The 19,093-nt window shown below is 36.6% G+C and overlaps 2 protein-coding genes and 1 pseudogene across 2 annotated transcripts; 2 read left to right on the top strand and 1 right to left on the bottom strand.

Annotated features, from left to right (window-relative positions):
* Positions 1–9,267: 9,267 nt before the first annotated feature.
* On the top strand, positions 9,268–10,287 carry LOC125176734 (olfactory receptor 5T3-like). The gene has a single exon (XM_047878536.1). It carries the CDS (start codon positions 9,322–9,324, stop codon positions 10,285–10,287), a length of 966 nt encoding a protein of 321 aa, XP_047734492.1. The 5' UTR covers positions 9,268–9,321.
* Positions 10,288–16,657: 6,370 nt separating this feature from the next.
* On the bottom strand, positions 16,658–17,650 carry LOC125146560 (olfactory receptor 5T1-like). Its single transcript, XM_047823268.1, has one exon. It carries the CDS (start codon positions 17,648–17,650, stop codon positions 16,658–16,660), a length of 993 nt encoding a protein of 330 aa, XP_047679224.1.
* A 1,211-nt stretch (positions 17,651–18,861) lies between these two features.
* On the top strand, positions 18,862–19,086 carry LOC125176735 (small nuclear ribonucleoprotein G-like; annotated as a pseudogene).
* The last annotated feature ends 7 nt before the right edge of the window (positions 19,087–19,093 follow it).

The raw sequence follows: 19,093 nt of genomic DNA, 5'->3' as shown, positions 1-19,093 counted from the left end.
TCTTTCTCTGCCCCCCCCCACTCTGTCTCTCAAAATAAATAAATAAACTTGAAAAAAGAATTCCTTTTAGTTACCTACATGTAATGATGGACAGTCAACATATGTTACCAGACATTTGATTAAATCCTTTACTATGGGAAAGAGAAAAAAAGAAACAAGTAATAAAACAAAATTGATAACTTCGGTTTCTAGCTCCAGAGGTAAAGAGCTTGGAGGTCACAACGCTGTCCTATCATTGAGTAAAAAAAAAACTGAACACACTATATGCTTCTCAGATCCTTAAAGAGAAGAGGACAGAAAGCAATTAGCAGCCTCCAAGATTGCAGAAACAGGCAAATACAGGGAGTCAAATCTTCCTTGAGCAGAAACTCAGAAGCAGAAAACACCATGGAACCAGCACCTAGATAAGAAAACCTGAACTAAAACTGACAAATTGTTGAAGGTGGAGTGTGAACAACTCTGAGTCTTAAAGATTTCAGGGGTATCTAGAGGGTGCCCCCACCCCTGCTTTAATTTACTTTCAGAAGCTTGACCTGATTCCCACCAGTAAATACTGAAGAAAACATCCTGTGCTTCCTGTAAAGGGAGACAGAAGGAACTATTTTGAAGTATATATATAAATATATATAAATATACATATATGTAAATATATATAAACATACATATATAAATATATATAAATATACATATATATATACACACACATATATATACCCTTCAAAATAGTTCCTTCTGTCTCCCTTTACAGGAAGCATACACACACGCAAACACACACACACACACACACACACACACACACACACACACATATATATAGTAAAAGAAAGCCTGCCCTCAGGAGAAATTAGCTAACCAGTGCCTAGGCTGGTGGGGTATTATCAGAGCCTAAGTAATGAGGGAGGAGGGAAATACCCAACTCCAGATACTCTAGCCATCCAGACACACCTAAGGGAAAGAAGATTAAGAAACAATTGTGAAGTTCACAATCGGGTGGCACAGGCCCGCTAAAAGACTGAGATCCAATCTTAAGACTAAAGAACACTTCTCTAGCGCCCACACCTGACTACATTGTTACTAAAGGTCTATTTAAAGCAGTTCCTTTTACTCAGTGCATTATGTCTGGCTACCCAAAAAAAAAAATACAGTTAAACTAAAAGGCAAAATAGAGCACGCTGAAGGCACAAAACGAGTGCCAGAGCCAGACTTGGCAGAGATTTTGGAATTAAATGTCAGATTGGGCATTTAAAACAGCAATGAGTAATATGCTAAGGGTTCTAATGGATCACAAGTAGACAGCATGGAAGCACAGAGGAGCAATGTTAGTAGAGAAATGGAAATCCTAAGGAAAAAAACAAAACAAAAAGAAACTTTGGAAGGACAATGACGAAACCTTCTGAAGTGAAGAATGACTTTAATGGGCTGACTGGTGGATTAGACATGGCAGAGAGAATCTCTGAACTTGAGCATACCTGAATAGAAACTTTGGAAACTGAAAAGTAAAGAGAAAGAACACTTAAAAAGAACCCAAACAAAACAAAACAAACAAACAAACAAACAAAAAAACCCAGAAAACTAGAATAGAATATCCGAAGATTGTGGAAAAGGAAAGAAGAAGTATTTGAAGCAAAATGACTGACAATTTCCTCAAATTAGTTCCAGACACTAGACCGCAGATCCAGGTCCAGAAAGTTCAGACGACGCTATGCAAGATAAATGCCATAGAAATTATACCTTGGCATATCATTTTCAAACCTCAGAGAATCACAAATAAAACAAAATTAAAAACTAAAACAAATTTTAAAAACCCAAAAGCTTCTGAAAGAAGGTAGAGAAAAAAAAACACCTCACCTACAAAAGAACGCAATTAAGAATCACATCCAACTTCGTAGTAAACATTCAAACAAGAAGTGAGTGTAGTGAAATGATAGAACAGGAACAATGTACTCGATCATATATGCATATGTATGTATCTTACCTACATATATGCTTATGTGTACTTACGTATAAGGGAAATAAATGACCAGCAATAACAGATAAAGGAGGAAGGAATTACAAAGCCATACATACTCTTACTCTCTGATCCAGCAATCACATTCTTTGGTATTTATCCAAAGGAGTTGAGAACTTAACATTCACTCAGAAGCTTGCACACAGATGTTCGTAGCAACTTTATTTGTAATTGCCAGAATTACATCTAGAAGCAACCACATGTCTTTCAATATATGAATGGATACATAAAATGTGTTATACGCAGACAATAAATTATTATTCAGTGCTGAAAGAAAAAAGCTATCAAGTCATGAAAAGATAAGAAGGCAACAAATATATTTTAATAAGTGAGCAAAGCTAATCTGAAATGCTACATAACCAGTATGATTCCAACAATATGATGTTGTAGAAAAAGCAAAACTCCGGAGAAAGTAAAATGATGTGTGGTTGCCAGCTGTTTGGAGAGAGAAGATGAAAAGACAGAGCAAAGAGAAATTTTAGGGCACTAAAAATACACACACACACACACACACACACACACACACATATATATATATACACACACACACACACATACACACACACACACACGTACCTCTTTATGATAGTCAAAATGCCCATCATATATAAACATGGGGGAAAGGGAAATAAAAGAATTAATGAAATATTATAGAGTTGACCCTTGCACAACATGACTAGGGGTGCCACCCCTCCCAGTCAAAAGTCTGTAATTTTGACTGCTTGAAAACTTAACTATTAAGAGCCTACTGTTGACCAGATGTCTTATCAATAACATGAAGTCATTAACACATATTTCGTATGTTATATGTGTTATATGTTGTATCCTTACAATAAAGTGAACTAAAGAAAGAAAAAAATGTTACTAATAAAATCATAAGGAAGAGAAAATACCTCTATAGCACTGTACTGTATTTATTAAAAGAAATCCAACTATAAGTGGACCCACACAGTCCAAACCTGTGTTGTTCAAGGGTCAACTGTGGCACATACCTTGTAAAGGAATAAAAGTAAAAAATATTCCAAAGTTACCAAAATCCACTAATAAAACAAGGCTTTAGAGCAAGCAAGCAAATATGATAATTCAGTATCTTAGAATAAGGTTAAAGAAAATTTAAAATAGTAAAGTTTTATTGAAATAATAAAGTATATGAATATGTTACAATTGAGAAGGCAAAACATTGAAAGGATTTGAAAACATGAGTAAGAGAAGAAGGAATTAACTGGAAGTAAAAAAATCATAAATCAAGAATAATTTAGTAAAATACAAGGTAAGTGCATTCTATTAGCTGTTTTCATACTTTTAAAATTATTATTATCAGAGAGAGTACCCGCAAGTAGGGAAGTGGGGCATGGGGAGAGAAGAGAGAGAGAGAGAGAGAGAGAGAGAGAGAGAGAGACCCAAGTAGACTCCAAGCTCAGCGTAGATCCTGACATGGGGCTCGATCCCACAACCCTAGGATCTTGAGCTGAGCCAAAATCAAGGGTTTGGCTCTTGAATTTGAGCCAAAAAGTTTAACACACAAATGGTGTTAACCTTTTTCATGGTCTTAGTTGCCATCTGTGTATCTTCCGTGGTGAAACGTTTGCTCAAATTTGTAGAGAAATGTGCCCACTTTTTTGTTGTTTTTCTTTTTTGTTTTGTTTTGATTTTAGAGTTTGTTCATATATTCTTTATTGGGTTCAGCAAATATTTTATGCAAGTCTACGGTTTGTTTATTTATTCCCTCAACAATATCTTCTTCAGAGCAGAAGATTTTAAATGTGATGAAATACAATTTGTCACTTTTTTTTCTCTCATGTCTCGTGTTTTGAGATTTATCTAAAAATCAGTGACTAAACCATGATCACACAGATGCCCAAGTTTTCTCTAGGTATGTATAGTAATAGGACTTATATTAAAGGTGTAAGATTCATTTTGAGAAGTTTTACATATGGTGCAAACAATGAGTCAACGTTTCTTTTTTTGTGGCATAAGGATATTTTACAAATTAAGCACCATTAAAAAATTACTCTCCTTCATAGATTTTTCTTAGCAATTATGGATGAATCTATTTCTTAACACTATTCTGTTCCATTTATCTAGTTGTCTATCTTTTCAATGGTTCATTAAGATTATTTAACTTTACATGTGTGAATATCCCAATTATTTTTATTTTTATTTTCATAATTCTTTCTTTTTTAATAAATATTATAGAATTGGCATGTCAATTCCTGCCAAAATACTTGTTTAGCTTAAATTGGAGTTGTATTAAATTTATAGATAAGTTTAGGATTGCATTTAATGAAGAGATCAATTTTTCACAGTTGAGCTGCCTGCCAATATTATCCTTGTTTTTGAATTCCATTTCTATAAACAATATTGCCCATCTAATAACTTATAATCCCTGAGTGTGGTACCTAGGCATCCATATAGTTTCCATAATTTTTCTTTTTTCTTTTTTCTTTTTTTAATTTATTCGAGAGAGAGAGGGGCGGTGGGGAGAAAGAGAATCCCAAGTAGGCTCAGGTACTGTTAGCACAGAACCTGATGCGGGGCTCAAACCCACGAACCATGAAATCATGACCTGAGCCAAAATCAAGAGCCAGACACTTAACTGATTGAGCCACGCAGGTGCCCCTTTCCATAATTTTTTTAAGAGTACTTTATGTACATAGTAAGTACTCTATATTAGTTTATAATATCTCAAATACAAGACAAAATCCTATAACTCTAATTTTTTTACCTTTATCTCTGCCATTTTCCTATTACATATTTCTATTTTTCTATTACATAGAATATTACCATTTTCTGTACTCTGTGCCATCTCTCCTGTCAATAATTCCTATTCATGTAGTCACATCTTAGCTTTCTTATTTAACTCTCAAGGAGCTTGAATGAATATATTTCTCAGACCACTTGGAAGTGTAGTATTTTAAAATTTATTGAAAATAAAATAATCTTTATTAAATTATTATGAAGTTTGCCATAGGTTATGGTTTCATATCACTTCATTATGTCCGTGTTTATAGGATTTTGAGGGAAGCAAATGGGTTTTATTTCCAGGAGGATGATATTGGACTTCAGAGAATTTAAGTCATCAACCCAGTGACATACAGCTATTTAGTATCAGAACCGGGACTATCTCCCATTTCATTAGCTTTCTTTTCCTCTGAGGGATCATTTCAAACCAGAGGCCAAAGTGCATGTATGTAATCATTTTCACCATGTAGTTCATCATCCAGAACTATTCACTTGTCTACAATGAAAAAACAAATCATCTTCGTACTTCTCTGTCCCAGAAAAGATTTAGTGCATTTTCCTCTTGGGGCATCATGGCAAACTTAAAACCTTGAGATGGAACCTAAACACGTTATATTCACAGCGAACCCTAATGGCAATTCATTTCTACAGGTAAGAGGAAAGGTTTTTCATAACTTACGAAATATTTTAGTAATTAGATCTTTTAGTTGGAAACTAGAGTATATGCTTCAATGTTCGTATTTAAGAGAGAAGATGCTAGTCAATTAGTTAACTCAAAGTTATATTGACAATTGATCACATGCCTTTCAGGGAATATAACAGGAAAAATAGACAGGTCTTCCCATATATTTTGGTCAATAGAGCTGTAAACTAGAAATTTGCTTTAATGTTCTTGATGAAGGATTATGGTCAATATAGGGACAATAGAATTAAGGGGCTATATTTAAAGTTTAAGAAAAGTATTAAATGCAGGCAACATTAACTATTAACCAGCTAATGTATATATGCAACTTTGAAATCACAATGTATTTTTTTTTCTGATGGACGGGTGCAAACAAATTTTAAGTTTTATTTTACTACCGAGCCCACTGATCCAGCAAATTTAGTGGTTTTTTTTTTCATGGTCTATTAATGTTTAATTGCTTAAAAAAAAAAGAATTCCAATGTGCAAGGATGCTCTCTCATTGATTCTACATGATAACATTTCCAGAATTATGGCATCTCATAATGTAGTTTTAATATGGCCAAGTAGAAATAGTGTAGAGTCTGAAGTCATAGAAATTGAGGCTTGAATCCTGTATCTTTTAGAAATTATGAACTTGGTCGAGTTATATGTCTAGTTAGGCTTCAGTCTTTTCATCTATAAAATGACACTGAATTATTCAGTTTCTGGGTTGCTATGTAGATTGTATTAAATACTGTGCACAAAATGCCTAACTCTTGGTAGCCAGGTCATGATATACAGTAGCTAGCGTTGTAATTTTCCTTGTTGTTGAACTGGGTGTTTGTTCCCGTGCATGTACTTTTTATGTTTGACCATGAGTGCTGAGAAACAGATTTTATTTTAGTCTTCCAGATGGATCGTGCTTTGTTAAAAACTCAGGATCTCTATTTTTGTCTCTCTGGCCCCTAGCAAAGTGACATAGCGAGACATCAACACAGTCAGTTCTAGTTTTCCTAAATTTCAGTTAATAGAAGTACCTGCTGTAAAAGTAGTTTGGTATTTTAACATATTATTACCATGTAACAAATATATGCATAACTTGAAGTGGTTTGCTTCTGTTTGGGATCCATTAACTGCAAATGCTTTTAATTAATTAACTAATTAATTAATTAATTTAAAGTTTATTCATTTTTAAGAGAGAGAGAGATGGAGTGTGAGAGAGGAAGGGGCAGAGAAAGGAGACCCCGAATCTGAAGCAAACTCTAGGCTCTGAGCTCACAGCACAGAGCCCGACTTGGAGCTGGAACTCAGGAACCGGGAGATCATGACCTGAGCTGAAGTCGGATGCCCAACCGACTGAGTCACCCAGGTGCCCCAAAATGCTTTTATTAAAAAAAAAATTGATTGTATAATCCTTATTTATTTTGTTGGAGTTAAATAAACTCAGAGGTCGCATTTCACTTGTATGCATCTTTTGCATATGATTAACACCTTAAGGTGATTCAAGATATTTTAACGCATCAGGTCAATCAACACTCTGCAGTCATCATACAGAGGTAGTTGAACAAGATATGCCTGAATATTTGGGTCAATGTTAGTTATTCTTTGGTTAACGAGGAGAAGTAACTTCCAAGTTCACATCGTCACCAGGTGGTTTTGAGTCCATATGTGATGTTCTTAATCTCCCACAATTATCTTATCTCAGGCACATTAGTTAATTAAAGGCTAGAATTGTCACGTTGTTGACATTTCTTCTGTGTATATGAGTCAACATGTATTTTGTGATGGGTACTTTTAGTATACTACCCATTGGTACATTTTTCAAATTTGCTTGTGTGTTTTGTTTTCACTATACTTATTCTTACCTGCTTAACTCCTATTTTGTAGCTGACTCTTTTTAGTAAACATTTTTGTTTGTATTCCACGGATTTGAGAGGGAAGAGAGAGAAGAGGAGAACAGTTTGGGAGAGAAAGAGAGAGAATAGGAATGTTTTAAATAGAAATGTATTTTTTGTGCTACTCCAAACACATATGAGAATTATGTGTTATCTGGGTTTATTAAAAAAACAGATTTTAACTTAATTATATATTTTTTACTCTCAATTTTTCTAAGAATCAAATGAGCATTTTGGGGTTTCAGAGACTCATCATAATGAATCTATTCTATATGTCAGAAATATATCTGAAATATATATGTCAGAAATATATCTTGCGGAAGCACAAGAATGTCTGAGAACGTTTCTGGGAAAATAAAGACACGTGTTTTTCTTTTCTTTCTAACAGTAGCCTTAACTTATTTATTCGTTACAGATGGGTGGATATCTCAACATAACAAAACTGTGGCATATTTCACATCATGCCTATAAATCATTTGTAAGTGAGTAAATCCAGCATGGCCTTATGTACTGTGCATTTTTTTTTTACTCTTTTTAAACACTTTTTGGTTATAACATGCCAAAGGAAAAGCAAAAGTCACCATGCTGAAATCTGTCCCTTAAATATGATGAATCCAATAATTAATTGTGTTTTAATAACCGACATTTCAGTCCAGATTACAGGTGTCTCTTTAACTTCTTTTTAAGTTTCATTTATTCGTTCTCCACTTAATGAGAAAGAGTATGATGCCATCAAGAAAACAAAAAAAAATTATTTTGTGACAAATATAGTGATTTGATTCTCTTAGCAAAAAGTTCAGAAACAATTTTATTATCTACTGCCTGGTGACATTAATTTCACAGTTATTTTAGGAACTCCATAAGCAGCTATAACATTAAAAAATGGACAGAATTTCTTTTTGATAGAAATATATCTTAAAAATACATCCAAGGGTGGGGCACCTGCGTGACTCAGCTGGTTAAGCGTCTGGCTTCAACTCAGGTCATGATTTCATGGTTCATGAGTTCAAGCCTTGCTTCGAGCTCTGTGCTGACTCCAGCTGAGAGCCTGAGCCTACTTTGGATTCTGTGTTTCCCTCTCTTTCTACCCCTCCCCTGCTCTCCCTCTGTCCTATCTCAAAATATAAATAAACATTAAAAATTTTTAAAAATATATATCAAAGGATTTTGTAGTAATAATCACATAGATTGAAAGATAAAATTTGAAAAAAATAGCAGTATAATAAGCCACGAAGGTCAAAATGAACAAATTAATGATGTATATTTTGAGAAGAAAAAAACTGAAAGAAAAAAAAGACATTGCACTGTTGATGTTTGAAACTAAGGTCCATCTATCTCCAGAATATTCTGTTATTCTATTCACCCATGCTCTGGAATTGAAACCAATGGAACAGGATAATTGTAAGAAAAAATAATGTAAACAGTTTTTCTGGGAAAGACAGCCTTGTACAAGTTCAGATGTGTAACTTGTCTCATTTGCTAGTCATCTGGAAACATGTTAAAAATAAATAATTTCCATAGTATTTCTCACTTAAATTCATCCCAAACTTGTGATAGAATATGCTTACTCCCATTTTAACAGTTGGGAATATTAGAGCAAGGAGTTTGATGTGCATGGTAGCCAATCCAGAACCAGTATTCAGATGCGTACTTCCCATCATGATGTTTTAAGACTCAAATATGCCTGTTTATTAATCATTGTGAATTTTAAGATTATGTGATATGAATAGAAGACCGCAAAGAATTTAACTGAAAATGAATTAGACAATAAACCATTTCAATCAACAGAATATTTTCCACTTGATAAATGCACTCAATGACTGAATATAATCATTTCGTCCTTTTATTTAACAGTGAAATGCAACCACTTGGGTACAATATCATTATCACTGCCTATTTTATCACTGCCAAGGAAATCTTTATACCCTGCTAAGAAAAAAATATGAGAATATGATTGGATGGACTCTATTTTCACAAGATATTGTCTTTAGTACCTACAAATAGAAAGTGAGATGTCAGGGTTCCCATCAGATTTAAATTTACACAGCATTCAGATGGAAAATGTGACCAAAGTCACCATGTTTATATTGACGGGTTTCACAGATGATTTTGAGGTGCAAATCTTCCTCTTTTTACTATTTCTAGCAATCTACCTTTTTACTCTGGTAGGAAATTTGGGGCTAGTTATATTAGTCATTGGAGATTCTCGGCTACACAACCCCATGTACTACTTTCTGAGCGTATTGTCTTTCCTGGATGCCTGTTATTCTTCAGTTGTCACCCCAAAAATGTTGGTCAATTTCCTCGCAGAGAATAAAACCATTTCCTATGTTGGATGTGCAGCGCAGATGCTTCTCTTTGTTACCTTTGGGACCACAGAATGCTTTCTCTTGGCTGCAATGGCATATGACCGCTATGTCGCCATCTACAACCCTCTCCTGTACTCAGTGAGCATGTCACCCAGAGTCTATGTGCCACTCATCGTTGCTTCCTACGTGGGTGGCATTTTGCATGCTTCCGTACACACAGTGGCCACATTCAGCCTGTCCTTCTGCGCATCCAATGAAATTAGACATGTCTTTTGTGACATCCCTCCTCTCCTCGCCATTTCTTGTTCTGACACTCACACAAACCAACTCCTGCTCTTCTACCTTGTGGGTTCCATTGAGCTCGTCACTATCCTGACAGTTCTGATCTCCTATGGTTTCATTTTGTTGGCCATTCTGAAGATTCATTCTGCTGCAGGGAGGCGGAAAGTCTTTTCTACATGTGGCTCTCACCTAACTGGAGTGTCAATATATCATGGAACCATCCTCTTCACGTATGTGAGACCAAGTTCCAGCTATGCTCTGGACCATGACATGATAGTCTCAACATTTTACACGATTGTGATTCCCATGCTGAATCCCATCATCTACAGTTTAAGGAACAAAGATGTAAAAGAAGCGATGAAAAAATTGGTAAAAATTGGTTCATAAGTAAAATACATTTTCAACACTGAGTTTCATACAAGTCCAACTCTCTTTGCTCAGAAACTAAAGAAAATGTCTTTATTGCAGTAACAGTGCTTGTATATCCTAGAATATTTTCCAACAAAGCATTTATCAGCCTTCGAACACAGCATTTTACAAATATAGATAATTTTTATCATCTGTTTACTTTTATTGTGTTCAAATGGATTCATATTAAATATTAATTGATGTAAGTGTATTGTTGTTGTCCATCATTGCGGAATGTGATTTGCACTGACTACTACTATGGCTTATGTTCTCGGGATCCTATGGATTAGAACACGTTCACACCGCTGATAGTCTTTAGCATTCATTATGAGGTTACTTCTCCATTCTGGAGTCCTGTGAAGACCTTAATGTTACTTCATTTGCCTTATGTTTTTTTTTTATTTAAAAAAAATATTAATTTTTTTTAATGTTTATTTATTTTTGAGACAGAGAGAGACAGAGCATGAATGGGGGATGGTCAGAAAGAGAGGAAGACACAGAATCTGAAACAGGCTCCAGGCTCTGAGCCGTCAGCACAGGGCCCGACTCAGGGCTCGAACTCAGGGACCGCGAGATCATGACCTGAGTCGAAGTCGGACGCTTAACCGACTGAGCCACCCAGGCACCCCCATTTGCCTTATTTTGGAGTAAGATCCATCCAGGCTTATTGCCATGGCATTTCCACTGTTTGGCTCAACGTTATATATCTTTATTCCATTATCAGAATCTTTTCTTATTACTGTCCAGTCATAGAACAGTAACATTTATTGATAGTGTATTTATTTAAAAAAAAATTGTTTTAATGTTTATTTATTTTTGAGAGGGAGACAGAGTGCGAGTGGGGGAGGGGCAGAGAGAGAGGCAGACACAGAATCTGAAGCAGGCCCCAGGGTCTGAGCTGTCAGCCCAGAGCCCGATGTGGGGCTCAAACCCACGAGCTGTGAGATCATGACCTGGGCAGAAGTCAGACGCTTAACTGACTAAGCCACCCAGGCACCCCCTATTGATGGTGTATTTAAGTGTCGTGAAAGACAAATAGAAATAGAGCTGAGAGAAAAGCAACAACGGTTCAAATATATAAATATATGTATATATAATATGTCTGTGTGTACCTTATATCTACATTATATACATACATGATATATAAACATATTGTACATACATACATCATATATGCATTTATGTATGTATATATGGTTTGTGTGAGTGTCAGAACAAAAAATGGCAAGTAGTGGGGTGCCTGGGTGGCTCAGTCGGTTAAGCATCTGAGTTTTGATTTCAGCTCAGGTCGTAATCTCACAGTTCGTGAGTTCGAGCCCCGCATCAAGCTCTGTGCTGACAGCTCAGAGCCTGGAGCCTGTTTCAGAATCTATGTCTCCCTCTCTTTCTTCCCCTCTCCCACTCATTCTCTCTCTCTCTCTCTCTCTCAAAAATAAACATTAAAAACATCTAAAAAATAATTTAAAAAAGGCAAGTAGTGGAGGGATGCCACAAAAGACATGTATAATTTCATTGGATGCATGGAAGGACAGGCTGAATGTCATCACTGTGTGTACAAAAGCATGCAAAATGACACCCACATAGGAAGAAACACTGAGTGTGTTACATAGACTCTGGGTGACATGCTCACTGAGTACAAGAGAGGGTTGTAGATTGCTGTATAGCAATCGTATGGTTTCTTGGTTGAGACAGTTAGAGTTGCTCCCACTAGGCTTTTTCCATCATGATAACCCTAACTCACATGTCAGGGAACCAATGTGGGGATTCTTCCAGGGTCTCAGTTGTTTTATTCCAATTACACATTCTGGAACTGGAGAAATAACCAGAGGATGGGCCAGGGACACACTGGCCTCACTGCAACATCAGCCAGAAGTAAAACTCCATTGATCACCTGACTTCCACAAGCCCCTCCCCTGACTCTTGGATCACAAAAACACAAACACACAGTGATATTTTGGGTTTTCTAGAATTATCATCATCAGTTCAGAACTAGTATCCAGTAGTTCCCAAAGACCTGGTTATTTCTTTTTCACTAATGCACAGTTACCCTGGTAAATGTCCAAAGTCCCTTTGGCAAAGGCTTGGAGAAAGATTGATAGTTTAAATTTTTTGGTAATATGCAAGGTTCATCCCTCAAGGGTACCTGACCTCCCTTCACTGAAGAGGTTCTAGGGCTATAAGCTTCTTCAGTTCACAAACTGATTGCTGAGCTCCCACAATGACAGTTTTTATGATTCAAGTTAGACTTTTGTTCACTTAACCTGCTTATATAGATCAAGTCAGAATTTCGTGTTTTTTCATCTGTTTCACTTCTAGAAATACCATGATCAACTTGCCATTGCCTTGCTTATAAATGGGCAAGACTATTCTGATTGCTGCTTTGAGTCCACCGTCCTAGGGGGTAACCACATCCTTCTGTCCTTGCAGGTGGATGCCTCCACTTGGACTCTACCTCTCCAGAGTGAATGTTATCTATGCAAATGGTTATGTAGCAATACCTATCCCAAACAGGAAACTTCTCATACAGGAGATGCAACAAGAGAAATGGAATGAAGCCTGCTAACTTTAGGAAAACTTTATACGCCTGTATTGTTTTCAAGTAAGAAAACTTTAATTAAGACATAAAGACTTAGGGGCACCTGGGTGGCTCAGTCTGCTAAGCATCAGACTTTGGCTCAGGTCATGATCTCACATTTTGCAAGTTTGTACCCCAGGTCAGGCTCTGTGATGACAGCTCAGAGCCTGGAGCCTGCTTCAGATTCTGTGTCTCCCTCTCTCTCTGCCCCTCCCCACTCATGCTCGGTCTCTCTCTCTCTCGAAAATAAATAAACATTCAAATTTTTTTAAAAACGTACATAAAGACTTTAAACCTTCAATAAGGTTATTTTTGTAGGTAAGTATGTAGAAAAGCTTTGTGATAATTGTCTTTACAAGTGTAGTGCAGCATTTATGAAACCTTCCATACATTAGTGATGACTAAGACCTGAATAAAAAAGTTTCTCAAAATCTCATTCTATTTAGAAATGAAGGACAAATGTAAAAAAAAAAAAAAAAAACAAACAACCTCTCAATGTGTTCATTTAAGCATTTTTGTATGTTACTAAACTATCCTTAAGTCAAAAGAAATGGGAAAAAATCAGAAATACTGATTATGAAAACATGAAGTGCTGAAATATGCGTGATTCCACTGACATAATATTCACTGGAAAATTTGTACCCAAATGAGAAAGCTAGAAAAAAATAGCAAAGTGATCAAGAGAGAGAGAGGATAGATTTTAAAGGAAAAATGTAAATTAGAAAATCTAAGGCAGTACCTAATAACATTCTTTTTCACATGCATCCCTTCATTGAGTTAAATAAAATCTTTTTGGCAATTTCTTATATACACAATTTGTTCATTTAGGGAATGTTGATTGAGCCACAATATGTGTGAGATAAAATTCCAGACACATATGTCTGGAAAATAGATCAGACAATAAATCAAATATAAATTAAATGCATGTTATATGAAATTGTGATAAGTGAAAGGAGTGTATTTAAGAAGGAAAGAATATGAGGATATTCAAAGGAAGTAAATTCTAATTATCATAATGTAGTCAATGAACTCCTCACTAAGAATAGGCATTTAAAAACAGGAGTTATGTGAATGACAGCCCAGAAAACCTTGCAAACAGAAGGAAAAAAAATGCAGAAAAATTGTTGGGGCATATATATTGTGGTAAAAGATTATATATATTTATACAGTTAAGGTGTTATTTATACTTAATGATCCCTCTTTAGGGAAATAGCCTTAAGTAGTACTCTGTGTTCTAAGGAGATCATCTTATTGGAACCAAAGGGATTCAACACTTAAAATAATAATAATAATAATAATAATAATAGGGGCTCTGGGTTGGCTCAGTTAAGTGTCTGACTCTTGATTTTGGCTCAGGTAACTATCTCATGTTTTGTGAGTTCAAGCCCTGCTTGTGGCTCTGCACTGACATTGTGGAGCCTGCTTTGGGATTCTCTGTCTCCCTCTCTGCCCCTCCCCAGTCTCTCTCTCTCCCTCTCTCAAAATAAATAAAAAAATAATAGTGATGATGATGATGATGATGATAATGAAATGTAAGAGGGAAGGATGGAGGGGCACCAGGGGGGCTCAGTCAGGTAAGCATCTGACTCTTGGTCTCAGCTCAGGTTGTGATCTCGCAGTTTGTAGGTTAGGGCCCTGTGTGGAACTCAGCACTGATGCGTGGGCCCTGCTTGGGATTCTGTCTCCCTCTCTCTCTGCCCTCCCTTGCTTGCTCACTCTCTCTCTCTTTCAAAATAAGTAAAAATAAAACTTTAAAAAAAAAAAGGAAGGAAGGATTGAAAAACACAACCACTTACAATGAATTAACTTTGAAGGACACATGTTCTTGCAATTAAAATGAGGTCTGTTGGAAACAGGGCTAAACATGAGTATAGTTGGGATGGTTCTTTAAAAAAAAATTAATGCTTCTTAGTTTTGATAGAAAGAGAGAGAGAGATTGATCACTAGCTGGGGAGGGACAGAGAGAGAGAAGGAGACACAGAATCTGAAGCAGCTCTAAGCTGAAAGCACAGAGTCCGATGGGGTGCTCGAACTCACAGACCATGAGATCCTGACCTGAGCTGAAATCGGTGGCTTAACCAACTGAGCCTCCAGGCACCCCTATGCCTTGGTTCTTGGGTCTGGGCACCAAGGAGTAGTGGCGTCTGTAAGACCATAATAAAGTGGTAGTGGTCAGAAGAAAAGAGAGCCAAAGCTGAGTCTATACCAAGTTAGTAGGAAAACCCATAAAGTTGGGCTGCAGCTTAGCTCAGCTTCCGCCAGCCAGCTGTAACTCACTCTCTGAATTGTGCTTGTTTTTTGTTGTTCTTGAGGTTAAGTATAATCTTGATCGGTGCTAATGTCTGGTCTCTGTATTCTGTGAGGCAGAAAATGGATTTAATGTCCATGCTCTGAATGAAATAACGAAAAGAGGAGAGACATACTCTCACAAGCAGCGTGGTAGTGACACCAGGGATTTAAATATATTATCTATGGTCCCTGCTGTCAGTGCATGGATTTAAGGATGGAGCAGAGGTGGGGCGCCTGGGTGGCGCAGTCGGTTAAGCATCCGACTTCAGCCAGGTCACGATCTCGCGGTCCGTGAGTTCGAGCCCCGCGTCAGGCTCTGGGCTGATGGCTGGGAGCCTGGAACCTGTTTTCGATTCTGTGTCTCCCTCTCTCTCTGCCCCTCCCCCGTTCATGCTCTGTCTCTCTCTGTCCCAAAAATAAATTTAAAAAAAAGTTAATAAATAAATAAATAAATAAATAAGGATGGAGCGGAGTTATTTTATCAGGAGTCAGATACCAGTGACTCAATGAAAGTGGACTGGGATTATGTGAGCTTGGTTTTTTTTCCCAGTGACGTAGTATTTGCTCAAGCTATTCAGATATGATCTTCAAGTTATGTATAATTGCAACTATGGGAGACTATCCAGTTTGACTCATATGAGGATGAAAGGTAATACTATACATTTTAAAGTAAAGATCACATACATATGTGACTCTGTATTTATAAATATACTTACAAATAATAAATATATGTATGTGTCTATATGCAAATATATCTATATGTAATGAATATATGCATGTGTGCACATGTACATGCAAAGACACACACATATATACGTGTATATATATATGTATATATAATGTGTATATGTATTGGTATATATACCAATATTCATATGTGAAAACCTAACTCCCCATACCTCAGAATATGACTATATTTGACAATAAAGCCTTTGAGGAGATAATTAACTTAAAATGGGGTCGTTAGAGTGGACCCTAATCCAAGATCACTGGTATCATAAAGAGAGATCAGAACGCAGAAACACAGAGAGGAATGACCATGTGGAGACAGAAAGAGAAGACTGCCACCTACAAGTGAAGGAGAGAGGAATAGGAAGAAATTCACTCCGTTTCACCTTCAGACTTACAGATTCTGTAACGGTGAGCAATAGATTGCTGCTGTGAAAGCCACCAGTCTGTGGCACTTTGTTATGGCAGCCTGAGCAAGTTAATACAATCAGCCTCAGCACAGATGGATATGTATTTACACATGTGTGTATAAATGTATGTGTGCGCCTGTGTGTATTTCCGGATGAATTAAGGAAGAAACAAAGGAATGACAGAGATTTTTCTACATATGTGAAAAATGTACAGGTGAGATGTGACCACAATCTTTAAATAAAAATAAATAGCAAGAAGACAAAGACACAAATAAACTAAAGCAAAACATTTCTATTTTAATACTGAGATGATCCATAGCATTCATAATTTTTCTCAATTTAATGGTCAATGTGAAAAGTAGACTTTATTGATATACCAATTTTTACCGAACAGATTTTTCATCGCTTCTTTTACATCTTTGTTCCTTAAACTGTAGATGATGGGATTCAGCATGGGAATCACAATCGTGTAAAATGTTGAGACTATCATGTCATGGTCCAGAGCATAGCTGGAACTTGGTCTCACGTACGTGAAGAGGATGGTTCCATGATATATTGACACTCCAGTTAGGTGAGAGCCACATGTAGAAAAGACTTTCCATCTCCCTGCAGCAGAATGAATCTTCAGAATGGCCAACAAAATGAAACCATAGGAGATCAGAACTGTCAGGATAGTGACGAGCTCAATGGAGCCCACAAGGTAGGAGAGCAGGAGCTGGTTTGTGTGAGTGTCAGAACAAGAAATGGCGAGGAGAGGAGGGATGTCACAAAAGACATGTCTAATTTCATTGGATGCGCAGAAGGACAGGCTGAATGTGGCCACTGTGTGTACGGAAGCATGCAAAATGCCACCCACGTAGGAAGCAACGATGAGTGGCACATAGACTCTGGGTGACATGCTCACTGAGTACAGGAGAGGGTTGTAGATGGCGACATAGCGGTCATATGCCATTGCAGCCAAGAGAAAGCATTCTGTGGTCCCAAAGGTAACAAAGAGAAGCATCTGCGCTGCACATCCAACATAGGAAATGGTTTTATTCTCTGCGAGGAAATTGACCAATATTTTTGGGGTGACAACTGAAGAATAACAGGCATCCAGGAAAGACAATACGCTCAGAAAGTAGTACATGGGGTTGTGTAGCCGAGAATCTCCAATGACTAATATAACTAGCCCCAAATTTCCTACCAGAGTAAAAAGGTAGATTGCTAGAAATAGTAAAAAGAGGAAGATTTGCACCTCAAAATCATCTGTGAAACCCGTCAATATAAACGTAGTGAACTCAGTTACATTTTTCAACTTAATTGTGTATAAGTCTAAATCCAATGTCAACCCTGCCATTTTAGTATTTATTTGCAGGTTTTAAAGGCGATATTTTTGAAAATAGAACCCACTTTATGTATTCTCATGTTTGTTTCTTAGAAGGACATGTTGAAATCCTTGTCAGTGAAGGAAAAGGCAGTGATGAAGAAGTTGTGTTCCAGAGGATACATTATCCTGCGTAAATAAAGAAATTATTTTATTAAGTTGTTGGTTAAATTTTTCATGTTAAACAAATTATGCCAATTATTGGGTTAATTTCCAGTTGTTTTCTGTTAAATTTTCTCCCATCTTGCTTCATATTGCATCATCTGAAAATCTTCAAATATGAATGAATATAGAAATTTAAAAATCTGAAAATATTATAATAAAAATTACATACCTGTTACTAGTCCTAGATTTTGTAAAATGTGTGTGAAATTCCGTGTGTGTGTGTGCGTGTGTGTGTATCCAGTTGTTAAAATGGGACCACCTACATGTGTATCCCTGGGATGCATTTAAATGAGAAATACAGTGTGAAAATTATTTAAATTCAAAATATTCACAAATGAGTACAATATAGGATGTTAGATTTAGATATTAGCCCTTGTCATACAGGGCAGCCCTCTCTGACCATCACAATACTCTATGGTGTCAGGCATCTTGGAAATTCATTGCTATCATTGCATTGTACTTTGGTCATGTCAGTAAAATGATAGTATGTCTACTTACACCCCCCTGATGATTTTGTCCATAATAATTCTTTTCCTTATCTAGCTCATTTCATCTTAGGAGATAAAGATTAGGTAGACAAAAATACAAACTCTCAATTTTAACAAAATAGACCAATATGGAAGACTAATTTTTTCAATTCTTCACCTGTAATACAGTTAGAAAACATACACAGGGCACATCTATGAGAACGATGTCATAAATGCTAACCTTGAGAAGGACAGCAATGATAGCTGCAACCACATGATATTAAGTGGCTACTGAGGGTTAAAAATTGTGTGTACATTATCTTATGTCATCTGCATAGCAACCTGCAAACTAAATAATTTAACATCCTTTTATAGATGAGAAAACTGAGAAACAGCTTGACCTATAACCGGGCCGTGGTCATACCGATAGAAGCAAAGACAGGATTGAAGACCAGGTTTCTCTGTCCCACACTTGCAGCTGTGTCTAGCGGGAGCATGAAGGACACCATGAATTCCATTTGGGGGCATCTTTGAGGTGGTCGAGTAGACACCATGAACAAAGCTCACCCTCCCGAGTTGAAAAAAAATTATGGACAAGAAACTATCATTGATATCAAATGGCAGACATGTCCAAGGACTATTGCAGGGGTTCAATCCCTTTATGAATTTTGTGATAGATGGAAGTGTGCAAATGGCAACTAGTGGGCAACAGAGTATTGGAATGGTGGTATACGAGGAAATAGCATCATCATGTTAGAAGCTTTGGAACGAATATAAACAACGT

This window comes from Prionailurus viverrinus, chromosome D1 (genome assembly GCF_022837055.1).
Source record: "Prionailurus viverrinus isolate Anna chromosome D1, UM_Priviv_1.0, whole genome shotgun sequence".
Taxonomy (NCBI): domain Eukaryota; kingdom Metazoa; phylum Chordata; class Mammalia; order Carnivora; family Felidae; genus Prionailurus; species Prionailurus viverrinus.
This window is presented reverse-complemented; position numbering and strand designations above follow the sequence as displayed.

Coding starts and splice junctions, on each gene's coding strand:
- LOC125176734 (XM_047878536.1), top strand. CDS start 9,322: ATGTCAGGGTTCCCATCAGATTTAAATTTACACAGCATTCAGATGGAA.
- LOC125146560 (XM_047823268.1), bottom strand. CDS start 17,650: ATGGCAGGGTTGACATTGGATTTAGACTTATACACAATTAAGTTGAAA.